General features: G+C 47.1%; 1 protein-coding gene across 1 annotated transcript in view; it reads left to right on the plus strand.

The window, feature by feature from the left end:
* Rin3 (Ras and Rab interactor 3) overlaps positions 1-16060 on the plus strand; it is a 120536-nt gene that overhangs the window by 79539 nt on the left and 24937 nt on the right. The window contains 1 exon segment of the mRNA XM_052738824.1: positions 5696-5787. Coding sequence (XP_052594784.1) covers positions 5696-5787 — 92 coding nt within the window.

A 16060-nucleotide genomic window follows, 5' to 3' on the forward strand; every position in this document is an offset into this window, starting at 1 on the left:
TAGCAGTTCCAGCTGCGAGTCAGTCAGGCCTGGGCCCAAGCTAGGCAGCCGGGCCGCCCAGGCTGGAAACCGGACCTGCCGCCAAGCCAAGCCAATCGGTTTTTAATGAATTCTTGTCACGTTGGGCGCCAAATGTAGATGTATCCAACCTTCCCATCAAACAATAAACACAGAACCAATGCAAAGAAGAAAGCCAAGAGGTCAGAGCTAAGAGCCAAAACCTTACCCTTCCTCCTGCAGTGGTCCTACCTCTCCGAACCAGAGCTACCCCTGTGTTAAAGTCTTTATATAGAGTTCCTGTCCTGCCTTCTCATTGGTTGTAAACCCAACCACATGACCGCCTCCTCACAGCCTGTCTGTATAGGCCTCCAGGTTTTCCATGATTGGTATTAAGATTAAAGGCATGTGTATCCAATAATGGCTGTATCCCTGAACACACAGAGACTTACCCAGCTCTGCCTACTAAGTGCTGGAATTACAAGCGTACGCTACCACTGCCCTGCTTTCCTATGGCTTGCTAATAGCTCTGACCCCCGGGCAACTTTATTTATTAACATACAAATAACATTTTAATATAAATAAAATATCACCATACGGGGGCTTCCTTCCTGGAGGCAGGATGCTTAGTTCCATTGCTTCTTGAGCATATCCATGGTACCGGATGCTCAGCTAAGACCCTTACCAGGGTCGTGGGGCCTGACCCTCAACACAGCCCTGGTACGGGGTTAGTAACTCAAACAAATGCTGTTACCCAAGATGAGGAAGGAAGGAGCTCTGGGGGCCGTCCTCCCTCAGATATGCCCCACACAGTGGCTAGGCCACCACCCTCCTCAGGGAGTGGCTCATTGTCACTCCCACCTTTGAAGATAACTATCATCACAGTGCTTGTGAAGCTCTATTCCGTATAAGTGGCTCAGAAGTGCTGGTGCTCCAGGCCTTGTGACTGGCATTGGAAGTGGGGGATCCCGTGGGGGTCACTGAGCCCCGAAGTCTACAGAGTCTGGTTTCAATTCCAGGTAACTAACATTGGGACCAAACTGAGCTGAGATGCCCAGTGTCTAGAGCAGTAGATGAGCAGATGGAGACATTAGACTAGAAAATCAATTTTGTGACTTTGTATGTAAGAAAGAGAGTGAGCTGGGCTATATTCTCCTTAAAAATGTCCTATGCAGGTGGAGTAAGTCTTGTGTTGCTGAGTGTGTGTGTGTGTGTGTGTGTGTGTGTGTGTGTATGCATGCGCGCGCACGCATGTGTGCTGCTTTGTGTTTCTTACATAGTCCCGATCAAAAGTAAACAGGGGTTAGAACAGGGGCCTCCAGAGAGGGGTATAGGTACCTAAACGTGTGCAAGCTGGCCCAAAAAGTGAGGGGTGGTTGTTAAAACATCCACTGTGAAGATCCCACTTTCAAACTCTCTATTTCTGTGGTGCCTTTTACTGAGCTTTATTGTTCACAAGGAAATAGATAAGCATGTGTACATGCAGAGCATCTGTAAGTTTGATTAATTCACTGTTCAATAGCCTTTGCTTTGGGGGAAGGTCTATGACTCCCACCCACATATTCCCCACCCAAGCCTGTGCTCATTAGCATATACTTGTGAGCTGTTTAGAAATGCAAGTTCTGTAGCTGGGGGTGCTGTTCATTAGTAGGGCACTGACCTAATACCTTGAGGCCTGGAGCTAATTCCCTACATCACACATGCTTGCACACATGAATGCACGCTAGTGTCAGCTCTCCTAGGCCCAATGCTGCTAACCTTGGGCAGAGGAGCTCACACTTTTGGCTCTTCCCAGGAGTTCTGATCTAGGAAGTCTGCAGAGAACAGACAGACACTGAAAACATGGCCTCAGAAGTGTCCAGTGCCCCTGTAAGTTTCAGTGGTTGGTAGGCTTACGGACAGATGTCCCCTGACCTAGCACTTCATCTGAGGGCTGTCCTGGCGTTACTCCAAAGCCCAGGGACTTCACAATTTGGGTGTGACTAAGCCTGTTTTTGGCTGCCTGCCTTCCCCACCTTCACACTGTGCTAAGACTTCTTTAGTTGCCAAACCACAAATTGGACAATTTGCATGTCATTGTCACTGACAGAGGCCACCACTAAGTCCACTAGAGCGGGCTGCTCAGTCGTACTCAGGATTGGAAGGAAATAAGTGCCATAATCTGGGGACCATTTCTGTTGGGGTGTGAATGGGTTATACTCTTGCTTGGGGCAAGGGTAGCAAATGCTGTCATCTCTTGAACTATTATATCCCATGGCCGAGCAGGCTCACTAGAAATCTACCCAAAAGAAATACCAGCCGAGAGCAGAATCACCAGGAACTAAAATTCTTCTTTGCAGTATTGTTTGAGCCAATGGCAATATGCAAATATTTTTGTCTTTGTTTTATTTTTTGTTTTTGTTTTTGTTTATTTTACTAAAAGGCAGTCCAGCCTAGGGATGAAGAGTCTGACCTTAGACCCAATCTGAATTCAAGTTCATACACTGGCTTTACGAGCTAGTCTTGAGCCTCTGGTTGCCTAGTTAGGAAATGGGTCTAGGGAAACTACCTACTTCCATGAAAGCATTTGAGAGAGGACCCTGGAAAGTGCTAGACCAGAAGCCAGTCAGCATAAGCTATGTGCTAGAACGAAAGAAGCAGGGTTAGATGCTCATCCAAAGAAGAACATACAAGAGTCTTCCCATGGAGCACTTGGAGGCACAGAAAAGGGGAGAAGTCAATATTCCTGCGCCTGCGTGAACTGGAATGTTCGTCAGTGGCAGCTATTATAATTATTGTATGAAGAAAGAAGCTGAAGGACCGTGCGTGGAAGAAGCAGGCTGTCTTTTACTTTTGAAAATAGTTGTGTGTGTGTGTGTGTGTGTGTGTGTGTGTGTGTGTGTGTGTGTGTGTATGTGTGTGCACATACACACATGCATGCAGAGAAGGACACTGTGCACTAGAATATTGACCTTGGGGATCTGAAGAGGAAGGACATTTTATTTTAAACACTTGGGTAATGTTTAATTTTTTGTTTTTGTTTTTGCTTTGAGACAGGGTTTCTCTGTGTAGCTTTGGCTGTCCTGGAACTCACTCTGTAGACCAGGCTGGCCTCAAACTCACAGAGATCTGCCTACCTCTGCCTCCCTGAGTACTGGGATTAAAGGCGTGTGCCACCACAGCCCAGCTGGTAATGTTTAATTCTTACAGCAAATATGTTTCTGTTTCTAATTAAACAGACAGTAACAGACTGTAGGACTGAACTGTAGCTCCATAGTAGATCATGTGCCTAGCACAGGCAAGACCCTATGTTCCATCCTCACCCCTTACCTCAAAGTCTCACATCTTTATTACATTTATTTATTATTTGTTTGTTTGTTTATTTTTCTGGGTGCACCTGCCATGGGGCACACACTGAGGCCAGAGGACAGGTTGTGGGATTCGATTCTCTTCTTTCATCATATGGGTCCCGGGGATCTAATTCATCATCCTTGTCTGCAAGAACCTTTACCCACTGAGTCATCTTCCCAGCCATCCAAAGTCTAATATTTTAAAAAGTGAAGACAACAGTAGTGTGGTTATCCCGGGCGAGTAATGAGGCCTGGGTAGGAAACCAGAGACAAAATAAGTAAATAAGTGATTTGTGATGCTAGACAAAGGTATTTTCTTAGCTGGGTGGTCTTGGGCAGTTTCTTCAAGCTCTCTGCCCTCCCCTGCCCCCCAGTTACTGGCCATAAAGCTGGAATGATTGCCTGCCTATGTGGTTGCTGTGCGGTAGTAGTGTAATAGTGATGTTAGATAATATTGTTCAGCTCGCTGCCACATCCCGTGTGCTGTTCTGGATGGAAGGAGTGCCCTCCAGGGGGAGGAGTGGGGAACTGGATGATGAAGCCAATGACAACCAGGTCTGGAAGGAAGAGGAGGCCCATGGTGTGGCTTTGAAGGATACGTGTAATCTAAGCAGATACAAGTAGAGGGGACTGGTGTCTAGGAATGTGGTGCATTCACTACAGGGAAGTGAGTATATTGAGGCGCAGGCAAGGAGTGGCAGCATTTGAAAAGCTTGCTAGAGGGGTGGAGCTGGGCCCAGGCTGTCTCCTGTGTGTTGGAGTTTGAGGCTAGGTCCACCTCAGCATCGTAAGACAGAGAAGTCAGTGTTAGATTACAGGCAACATGAGAATTAAGTGACCTCTGCTGGCCACTGTGCTAGGCACTGTTCTGGGGACAGAAGCCATCCAAAACCACACCAACAAACTAGAGAGTCAGTCAGGAAAACTGAGGTAATGGGAGATGAATTTTGTCAACCTAGAGTAGTGAGCGGGGGAGTAGGACCCTGAGAACCTATCCAGAGTGGGGTCCAGCTGGACTTGTATAGACAGATGGGCAGTTGACATCAGAAGGCCTCAGATACATAGGAGAGTCACATGATGATGACTGAAGATGCTGCAGTGCCACCAGGTCTAACAGTGAAGAAGCCACAGCCACCCCAAGTGTGCCACAGCTACCCCAAATGTGCCACAGCCACCCCTAATGTGCCACAGCCACCCCAAGTGTGTAACAGTGCTTTCTTCCCCCATGAAAGATCTTCTCAGAGTTGGGGTAGAGGGCACTAGCAGAATCACCTAGCAGAGAGGCCTCAGGCAGGTGTAGGGTGGTCTGGGCCCCCTGCCTTGAGGACCCACTGTCAGCCCCATGGCAACCATTGATGCTGTTCTTTCTTCAGCTCAGTGTCCCATTGTGAACAGGTCTGTTAGTCGCCGTGGTGTTTACCGTATGTTACAGGGTTTCCAAGACCTCAGACATTGACCCACCACTGCCAGGAACTGGAAGCCCCCAACCTAGGGTTACAAAGGAGAGACAGACAGGGAGTGTAATGGACCTGGGTGGAGGGAGATAGCTCTCCTGGCCAACAGGGAAGGCTCCCAGCTGATGACAAGTGAATGGATGAGATTTCTTTGCTTAGGACTGAGTTGGGAAGGAGGTGGGCGGAGCATGTAGGGGACAGTGGTGGAGCAGGTTGTTAATCTTGGTAGCTGTCTCTTTTTGAGTTCTGCTGTTCTGTGCCCTCTTGGTCCTCTGGTCAATTTCTACTTTCATGGAAGGAAGACAGGCTAACTGGAGAGGAGAGAGAGAGAAAAATGACTGGAAGATGATAGACAGGCCCCAAATGTGAGGATAAAACATAAAATCAGGGCCAGCTATCCTGGCTGGAGAGGCAGTTTCTGGGATGGAGGATGGAGGCTGGAGGCTGGACTAGGACCCAGCACCATTTACCCACAACCCACCGCTGTGCTCTGAATGGCTGCTGGAGATCTCTGGAAGGAGCCCTCAACCATTTCCCTGCAGCCAGCAGATGGTGCTGGCTAAATGCTCATGAGGCCACCCCCTCTGTGCTTGCCTGCCTACCTCCATGTGGAGGACAAGCGTCAGAGGTCACTAAATCTGCTTAAAGGAAGTGTGGACCTGGCAGGGAAGGAGAAGCAAGGGGATTCTCCATGCCCCCAGGGCTCTTTCCAGGTCTCTGAAGCTGGCCTGAGATCTGGATCTTGCTGGCAGCTCCCTCAACTGCAGCCCTGTCCTTTGGCCCTAGGGACATGTCCAGGTTACATGAAAATCCTAGCAGTCACAGGATGTGAGATGTGGAACTAGACATCTGGATGCTGGAGAATGGGAACTCTGACCCTCTAGTACCTGACCTACAGCCTTCCTGTCTTCACAGAGACTTACTGCCCTTCACGTTGCGGCTGCCCCAGGCCATCCTTGAAGCCAGCAGCTTCCTGGACCTTGAGACCATCTCCAACCTGGGCCTGGGTAAGTCTTCCCTGCAGATCCAGAGAATGGGTGGGTACTAAGGCAAGGGGGTACCAGGATTTCCACCACTGTATTAATCAAGGTTCTCTAGGTGAACAGAACTCTTAGTGTCCTGTTGCTGTGAAGAGACAGCATGACCACAGCAACTCTTATAAAAACATTTAACATTTCACTGAGGCCAGCTTATAGTTTGGAGGTTTAGTTCATTATTGTCATGGTGGGGAGCATGGCCTCATGCAAGCATGGCTTGAGCTTCTGAAACCTTCAAGCCCACCCCCAGTAGTACACTTCCTCCAACAAGGCCACACCTACTCCAGCAATGTCACACCTCCTTAATTCCTGTCAAGTAGTGCCACTCCCTAATGACCAAGTATTCAAATCTATGAGCCTATGGGGGCCATTCCTATTCAAACCACCACAAGAACCAATAGAATGGCCGGGCGGTGGTGGCGCACGCCTTTAATCCCAGCACTCGGGAGGCAGAGGCAGGCAGATCTCTGTGAGTCTGAGGCCAGCCTGGGCTACCAAGTGAGTTCCAGGAAAGGCACAAAGCTACACAGAGAAACCCTGTCTCAAAAAAAAAAAACAAAAAAAAAAACAAAAAAACCCAATAGAATGAATATTCCCTAGCTTACCTTGAAGTAGTAACAGACACATGAGAGGCTGAGAACCTGGCAGTTGCTTGATTTTGGAGGCCCAATGCCTTGGCAGGCTGTGTGGCCCTACAGTGGCTGTCTCACACTGGAGAAGCCAGGAACCTAATACTTGTTCAACCCACAAGGCTGCCTGCTGCAGCAGTCCCAGCTGGCACCAAAGACCTAGAGGGTTCTGGGAGGGAGCCACTGGTCCTCTCAACACTGGAGGCCTAGAGACCTTAGCTGCACAGGAATCACCCACTGCAACAGGGTAGATCAACCCAGCAGTCAGAGAGAAGGTCAGGCAAGCAAAAGGTGAGTAATCTTCCTTCTGCCTTGCCCTGTCTCACCTGAGCTGCTACCGGAAGGTCCCACCCACATTTGGGGTGGATCTTCCCACACCAATGAAGGCATCCCTCAGGTGAGGTTCCCCACTCAGGTGATTCTAACTTGTGGCAAGTGGACATTAAAACCAGCCATCACACCAATGATCTCTGCAGAGACATCCTTGGGTGACACCAAGCTGGATCCTGAACCTTAGTTTGGGAGCAAACCACCCTTGGCCCAGACATGCTGAGCCACTGAATAGGAAGATCCTTAGGGTTCTAGACAGAGGGCCCCCTGCATAGCCAGGGACCATCATCAGGCTGATTACATCAGCAGTGGCCCTGAGAAAAGCAAGGCCAACACCAAGGCAGTTCTGAGGGCTGGCCAACATCAGCCCTGCTTCTTCTGGCCCAGCTCTGGCCCTGGCCCAGCCCTCATGAAGAGGAAAAGCATCATGGATGCTATCCTAGTTAGGGTGACTACTGTGTGATGAAACACCATGACCAAAAAGCAATTTGGGAAGGAAAGGGCTTATTTGGCTTACACTTCATCGTTACTGTTCATCAGCAAAGGAAGTCAGGACGGGAACTCAAACAGGGCCTGGAGGTAGGAGTTGATGCAGAGGGGTGCTATAAAGGGGTACTGCTTACTGGCTTGTTCCACATGGCTTTCTAAGCCTGCTTTCTTATAGAACCCAGGACCACCAGTCCAGGATGGCTCCACCAACAATGGGCTGGGCCCTCCCCCTTCAGTCATTAATTAAGAAAATGCCCTACAAGCTTGCCTACAGCCCAATCTTATGGAGGCATTTGCTCAGTTGAGGCTCCCTCCTCTCTGATGACTCTAGCCTGTGTCAAGTTGACATAAAGCTAGCCAGGTTAGATGTGATGGGGAACTGGAGTGTGCTCCTCATGCCCTAGGTCTTCTTCATGTCCAACCAACCAATCCTAAGGTGGGGTTGGCAGCATCTCCGACTTCCATTCTTTTGCGTAAAAAAATACATTAGCGACCCAGACTTCCTGGGCTCTTCATGGGTGTCTAGCCATACTGAGGTCTCTGCAGGCATAGGTTTGGTCACTGCTGACCTAGGGCTGGGCCTCATCAATGCTGGCTCTGAAGAACCCAAGATCTCCAAGCTGGTAGCTGCTGGGACACTAAGCCAGCATGTGTTGGGAACAGGAATTACTGTGTGGTATCCAGAGTAGTGTGTTTAAGGCAGATGGTTGTAAGACGAATTGCTAAACGGTCTTATTAATAAAAAACTTGGAGCCAGATATTGGGGTAAAAACTGAGAAATCAGGGAAACAGAAAGAAGCCAGCCATGTTCTTACTGCTAGAACTCCTCAGCCAAAGAGAGTTTACTTCTTGTGTACCCACCCTCTATGCCTTTCTGTCCCTGCCATTTTACTTCCTCTCTCTGACCAGCTACATCACTTCCTCTTTCTGCCCAGCTCTGTCACTTTCTGTCTGTCTGTACAGACCTCCAGACCTTTGTGGTTAACTAGTGTTGGGAATAAAGGTGTGTACTACCACGCCTGGATCTGTTCCCAGTGTGGTTTTGAACTCACAGAGATCTAGATCTCTGCCTCCCAAATGCTAGGATTAAAGGCGTGTGCTACCATTGCCTAATTTCTATGTTTAATATAGTGGCTGGCTTTTTCCTCTGATCCTCAGATAAGCTTTATTGGGGTGCACAAAGAAAATATCACCACATTTCCCCTTTTTTGTCTAAAAATAAAAAAGTTATAACTAATATAAGAAAAACTATATACAATAAGTACAATAACTATATACAATATATACAGGCAATAAATACATCAACAATGTCTAGTCCATTTGCATTTGACAAATTCAGAGAAAATATTCCATTATCTATCCTATTTTGGTGAGTCCAAAATGTACCTAATTCACTTTCTATCCTAACTTATATTACCAACAGAAAACTATCTTTTTGTTGTTGTTTGTTTGTTTGTTTGTTTTTGTTTTTTCAAGACAGGGTTTCTCTGTGTAGCTTTGGTGCCTGTCCTGGATCTCACTCTGTAGCCCAGGCTGGCCTCGAACTCACAGAGATCTGCCTGGCTCTGCCTCCTGAGTGCTGGGACTAAAGGCATTTGCCACCACCGCCCGGCTAGAAAACTATCTTTGGATGTCCTTCAAATTTATATACTTCACACCTCTTAGTGAGTTTCTTTTCTGAAATTGTTAACAAGGAAAACTGTAACTACAACTATCTAATCTTCAACTCCCTCAGAGACCCAAGAAGGAAATAATATTACCTAGTAAAACAGGAGATACAAATAAGCAACTTCCAAAAATGTGAGTTATGACAGAAACAGCCAGCTGCCTGGACAGTCACCCGAGGTTTCTTTGCAATGTTGGGGCATCATCTTCGGCCTACAGGTTTAGCATATCTGACAGACTCATTTGTGAAGCAGGAGGTATGCAAGGCCTACAGCTCAACACCACATTCAGTGCAAGTATTCTATGTACCAGATAAACTTGAATTCTGCCAGTAACCTGTCACGATTCAGGATTTTAAATTCTGGAAATTGCTGGAATTTTTGTATTTTTGGAATTCGGCTTCCCATTCTTCTCTGCTTGTTTGTGGCTTCTCCTTTATTAAATGCCAGTCTACCACTGAGAGGTTAGACTCTGTCAGCCTAGTTACTCCTTCAAGAATAACTGTTTCAGCTGCTGTTCCACTGCACACCAGAAGCCATCAGTCCACTGCCTGCTCAATTGCCTTCGAAGGAAGGGGCACTGTACTTTTCCTGGATTGCAAAACCACTTCAGCGATGGTGCCATATTGTCCTGGCCTCAGAGGACACCTGTTGCCAAAGCTGCAACCACAACTTGTCTTGGCAAGGATCAGTAGTCTTGTGTGTGTGTGTGTGTGTGTGTGTGTGTGTGTGTGTGTGTGTGTGTGTGTGTGTTCTGCTTGTCCGTTTTGGACAGCATACTGTCAGCAGTTGATGCGAGGGCACTTTCTTGCCCAGTGGCTAACTTTTGCCACAATGAAAGTTAACCCCATATGCAGTTTCTTCAATGCCTATATCTTCTCTGAAGTATATTAGTACTGCCAGGAGCCAACATGTCTCATCATCATAAAAAAGAAAAAAAAATCTGTTATTAAAACAGATATTCTTATTCTTAAATGCCATATTCTGCAGATCTCTGAAGTGTTTGAAGATGACCTGTCTATCTAAAATACATCTCTGTTTGACCTTGAAAACATACCTAATATGACTACAAGTTAAATTGTAATCACTAACTACTAACTTTGATTTCTCTATATCCTAATAGTTGGTAATAATAACTTTCAAGGATTATCAAATTGCATTAAATTGATAAATGAACTGTGTAGGTACAATATCTTGAACAAGATTAGAAATATACATACAGTATTTTCTAACAAAATCAATCTCAAATTTGTATCTATATATAATTTGTATATAATATACAAAAATCCAATCCAATGTAAAATACTTAAAACTAGTAGTTGCTTTCTAAAAGTAGATTCAATAATCTACCTTTTTATCTTATCATATCTATATAAATCAATCTCAAATTTGTAGCAATAGATGCTTCAACAGCCTCTGTGGCTAGTGGTGGGGCAGAGGCCCAGCACCCAGAGCTAAGAGATATCTATAGACAGAACTTCTTCATTAAGATTCAACTGTTCACAGGACACTGTCTGCAGCTGATTCACAGACCAGAAACACCAGGCATGATAGATACCAATGTTGCCTGAATGGAGGAGAACTAGACCAGATTGAAGAGCCAGGTCACAGAAGAAGTCAGGGGCAGACCTCAGACCTGAGAAGACAATCCCCACCCCCAGCTCCCAGGCCAGGCTGCTCTCCTCCTTCCAGAGGGGTCTGGGGATGGCGGTGTGAAAGAAGAACTCATACCCATTCCATACTGCCCCTTAACAGACTCGGCTATGCTGGTCCACCGAGTTACTGGGAGTAAGCATTGAACTTCACATACACTCATTGGCCCTGTTCTGAAACTCAAGCAGGAGTCCCTAGGGTGGATGTCCAAGGTTCTCTGTAGGTTCCTCCTGCTGGGACAACCTGGGAGCACTTGCTGGATAGAAACAAGCTACTCAACTTAGGAGAATTGAATTCCTGGCTGGAATAGAGTGGCCTTAGGCAGGGAGTGGGCTGGAAGTGGAAGTCACCATGCAGGAAGCCAAGGGTGGTGCAGATTGGCCTACCAACAATGACTTCTTTGAGAATGAGGCATTAAAAACCAAGTGTGTTACACCTAAGGAACCACCTGGAAGGTTCTGATCGATGAGGTATCCCAGGCACTGAGGACACAGAGCCAGGCTTGGCATATTGATTTTTCCCCAAAGTCAAGGAAAGGTTGACTTTCCAGTCCATCTCCTGAACAGATGGAGACCCGAAACTGTCAGATGCCTGGCCCTGGTGCGTGCAAGCTGCAGCCAGGCCAGGCTTTGTGTGCTCCGGTTATGACTGCAGAGAGCACCTGCCAAGGACTCGGGCACCCAAGGCATTGTGCTGAGCACATGTGCATCATTCCTCTACCAAGCATGTCCAACCTTCTGACATTGCAACGGGAGGCTATCACCTACAGAGTTCACACACAAGAGCCATGCAGTCAAATTACAAAAAGAAAAGAAAACACAATGTTTTTAGTAACTTTATGATTTTGTACTGGGCTGCATTCATGGTTATCCTGGAACCCATGAAGCCTGTTGGTCAAGGATTGGACACACTTGTTACAGCAGAAAGCTGAAACCTACTCAAACTTGCATGGAGAATTCCTGAGAAATGGAGTCCAGGGTTATTGGGCTTTGTGAGCATCAGCCTCTGCTCTGTACCACAACCCATTGCACTCTGCAGCCTGCTCAGAGCCCTGAGTCCTCCAGCCCTCCAGGCTCTGCCTCTAGCCCCAACCCCACCCAGCCGCTGTTGCTCAAAAGGACCTCTAGGGACAATTGGTATAATCATTACCCAGCTTCAGGGGTGGGTCCTTGGAAACAAATGTCCTCTTGATTCAGTCAGTATTTCCAGGCAACTCAGAAGCATGATGGGAGGCAAATTCACTGACTTAGGTGCATACATTCATTATTAGATTTTACATAACACACACACACACACACACACACACACACACACACACACACACACGTTTGATAGAGGAAGCCATGGGACTCAGGGTATCTAAAAAGCTTCCTCAACTATAAGCAGAATGAAGCACTGGCTCATGGTACCACATGGATTGAAACACGATGTTTAGTGAAAGAAGCCAGACTGAGACCCACTTGTGAGACTCCCTCGTAGATGTGCTCAGAGGAGGCAAATCCTCAGATGTGGAAAGCAGGCTAGTGGTCACCAGGTTGTGTTGTCATGGCATTCGAATCCACTGGGAAAGGCCAGAGACGGACTCAATTCAAATTTAGATGAAATGAATTAATCTTCCTGTTAGCAGAAGGACGGCAACCTTGGAGCCAAACAGCAGGCCATGCCAAAGGGGGCTGAAGGAAGGGTTTGTAGAGGTGGATATCAAAGGTGTTATCAAAGGTGTTGCAGTTACCTATGGAAACCACAGCTGGGCAAGAAAATTGTTTACTCGCCTCAGTTGTTTCCCTTGCCCCTTGTATAGTAATAAAAAGACCATGTCAGTCCAGTCCCACAGCAATAAGTGGGTTTACAAAAGCAGAAAGCAAGTGGTTAATACCTCACAGTCGAAACACCATTATCCTAGTCTCATCTCACCTGCAGGCCACTAGGCGCTCATAAGCATTCCAGGGCGAAGGGCAACAGTCCGTAGGGATGCCTGGTACAATATTAAGTTTCTTTAGCCATCTCAGGGGAATTATGGGTAAATTATGACACAGGTCTGGGCACTCTGGGCGAAGTGTCGCTAATTGACTGGGATAGAGCAGGCAGTAACATAGTGCCATCAGATTAGGGCTGGCTGGCACATCACCAGGGTCGGGGTCTCATTCCTGTGATAAAAGCGTGTTTGGACTCATGGTTTGAGGGACACAATCCATCGTGGCAAGAGTTTACGTCAATAGGAATGTGTGGTTGGGACATCTCACATCTCCACCAGGAAGCCAGAGAGGGCTAGAAATCAGACCAAGCTGTAAAACTCCAGGCCCATCAGCCAGTGACCCACTTCCTCCACCGAGGATCACCAGCTGGGATCAAGTGATCACACATGAGCCTGCAGAGGATATTTCACATTCAAAGCACTGGATGGGGGGTGACTGATAGTGGGCATGGAGTTTCTTGGGGGTTTAGGGGGTGACTAAAACTCCCTAACATTTATTATAATGACAGTTGTGCAACTATGAATATGTGAAAGCCACCAGGGAATTTTTTAAATAGGTAAACTATGTGAATGGTATTCCTGCTAAGATGGTTGAGGGAGGTGGACCCTAAGGCCTCCTGGAAGAGGATGTGGCAGGAGCTGGGACCTCTGTGTCTTCTGTCTGTCCACTGCCATTAGATCCTTTCAGCCTTGCTCACTGCTTCCTGCTCTTCAGCTCCCTCCTCGCTTGCTCTGGCTCCAGCAGAAAATAACATGGCACCTTATCACCAAGGGGGGTGGGGGGTCGCTGTATTTAATGTTGAGCTAAGAAGAGCAGAGAGCCCTCTCTCTGCCATATATGCTCTGAGTACGTTTTTTTTTTTATGACATCTTTTTCTTATTATGAAATCCCAGCATGTTGTGAGTTTCTTTTTAACTGACAAGGCCAGAAAAAGACAAGGCTGAAAATCATACATAATCCCTCCACTGCTGCAGAAACACAGTTCTGCATCTTGCCTTCCACTGTTTTGTGTGAACATATGTGTGACTTTCAGTTGGTTTTCTCATACCCAGAGTCAAGAAGTGTCTATCAAAGGTAGATTTACTGGGTTTTCAGTGCACCTAATGGTCTCACAATTATTCCTAGTTTTTGAGACATGTTTCCTTTCTCCATGTCAGTGACTGTATTTTTTTTTTTTTTTTTTTGTGCACTTAGTTTGGGTTTGATTTGGTTTGAACGAGTAGACTAAGCTATTCGGACAGGGATGATGTTACCAAAGCAAAGCTATTCTCTTGCAGGCTCAGCACCATGAGATGACTCTTGAGTGTTTGTTCATGAGCTGACACAAACCAAGTTTAGACCTGGAAACACCACTGTTCAACAGTGCAGGCTATATAGGATGTCATTCCAGATTCGGAGCCTTGGCCTAGCATGGGCCACAAAACTAACAGAGGGTTGAATTCAGCGCTGAGCTGTTTGCAGCTGATTCTAAATGCAGAGGGAAGAGGATGCTGTGTTGAGGCAGGTGGATGCTTAGTGTTTTAAAGACAGGAAAGCCACACAATGTGTAGCTCCCCCAAGTTTGTGTGAACCTTGTTTTTTCCTTTATAGCATACAATGAGACTATTTCCTAGTTAGTAAAGATTTGTTAAAAGCTTGAGGTCGAGCCGGGCGGTGGTGGCGCACGCCTTTAATCCCAGCACTCGGGAGGCAGAGCCAGGCGGATCTCTGTGAGTTCGAGGCCAGCCTGGGCTACCAAGTGAGTTCCAGGAAAGGCGCAAAGCTACACAGAGAAACCCTGTCTTGAAAAACCAAAAAAAAAAAAAAAAAAAAAAGCTTGAGGTCGGGAGACTGGGGAGATAGCTTAATCGATAAGTTTAATCAATAAAATACTTGCCATGCAAGCATGAAGACCTGATTTGAACTCTAAAATCCATATTTTAAAAAAAAAAACAAAAACAAAAAACAAACAAAAAAAAAAGCTGGGCCTGGTAGCCTGTACTTGCAATCCCACCACCAAGGAGATAAAAACAGGTAGGTTCCTAGCCAGCTCACTAGCTCATTGGTGGGTTCCAGGCCAATGAGAAACAGTCTCAAAAAGTAGGATTGGCTCACCCGAGGTTGTCTTCCAGCTTCCACATAGACACACATGTCCCTGTACAGCCAAATGAAACACTGGAGTTTGAGTGAAAGTTCAACCAGCCATCTTTGGATGCTACAAAAATATGTATTCCCAGACTCTCCAGAGCTTTTCAACCATTTCCAGGGTATCTGAACCCTAATTTTGCCCTCAGGCACCACAATCCAGCACCTGGAACATCCCAGGTCCTCCAAGCATTGCAGGGATTGAAGCTGGCAAGACGTACCCCCCACCCAGGTTCAGAAAGCCTTGGCACCAGCAAAATGGCTGCCTCAGTCAAAGGAACGGGCCCTTTTTTACTGGAACTTGGACGGCTGAGCTAAGACTTGGCATGGTGCCCACAGCTCTGCCAGCTGCTGGGACTGCTTCTCCAGCCTTGGCTCTTTGCAAGCTGCAGAGAACTTTCCAACTTCCTTTTTTTTGTTGTGTTGTTTTGTTTGTAGCACAAAGCCCTGAACAGCCCCATTGCTTTCCTTACACAGCCAAAGGCCCTGGTATGTGCCCAGCATCACCCTCCCCTCGAAGTAGCATTGCCTTGGAGAGCCTGTGCCCTGTGAATTGTCCTGGGAGCAGGCAAGCGACATCTTGAGCTCTGGACCTCAGGGGAGCCCCAGTGCCTGCTCCACACTTGTAAGATGCTATCAAGATGTGGAGATGTGTTGTTCTATTCTGTGCCTGCTAAGGGACCAGGTCTGCAGACCAGTGATAAGCTGGCTGACAGTTCTGCCCCAACTGGAGCTCTTCAACTTCCTTTTTTCTTCCTCTCTCACTGTCTCAGCTCCTCAACCCCCCATCCCTCAGCTTGTCCCTACCTAGCTTGCAAAGCTAGACTGGCCAGTGACCCCTATCCTAGAATGCTGCCTCCGCATTGACTAAGCTGGTTCACTCGCTCGTGTTGGGTGCGGATGCCTGGGCCCTGCTCGCTGGAGCACCATCCTGGAGGCTGGAGATACATAAATGGAAGAGGCATCAATGCTGCTTTCTGAAACCCAGAGTGTGGTGGAGCACTCAAACAAAATCATGGAATGGCAGTCCTGATGGAGGTTCCTGTAGTCAGAGGACACAGTAGGGCTAAGGGACACAGGCATCCTGCACCTATCAGTCTTCTAAGACTAATTACCAGTCTTAGAAGATTAGTAAGAACCTGGCAGGTAGGAAGGAAAATAATTCTAAGCAGAGGGAACAGCATCAGCTAAGACCCAAGGGTAAGGCAGCAGATGTCATGTCCAGGAAGAAGTGAATGGCAGATGGAGTGAAGACTCAGTAGATAATTCTAGAAAAGATATATGGGGCATATCTCCCAGGCCTTGAATGATCTAGGCAAGCGATGATGGGGAGCATACCCAGGCACTGATAGGCAGTTCTTGACGTTAGCTACCCCAT

Source organism: Peromyscus californicus, unplaced genomic scaffold (assembly GCF_007827085.1).
Source record: "Peromyscus californicus insignis strain IS unplaced genomic scaffold, ASM782708v3 Scaffold_15__1_contigs__length_86483966, whole genome shotgun sequence".
Classification (NCBI taxonomy): Eukaryota; Metazoa; Chordata; class Mammalia; order Rodentia; family Cricetidae; genus Peromyscus; species Peromyscus californicus.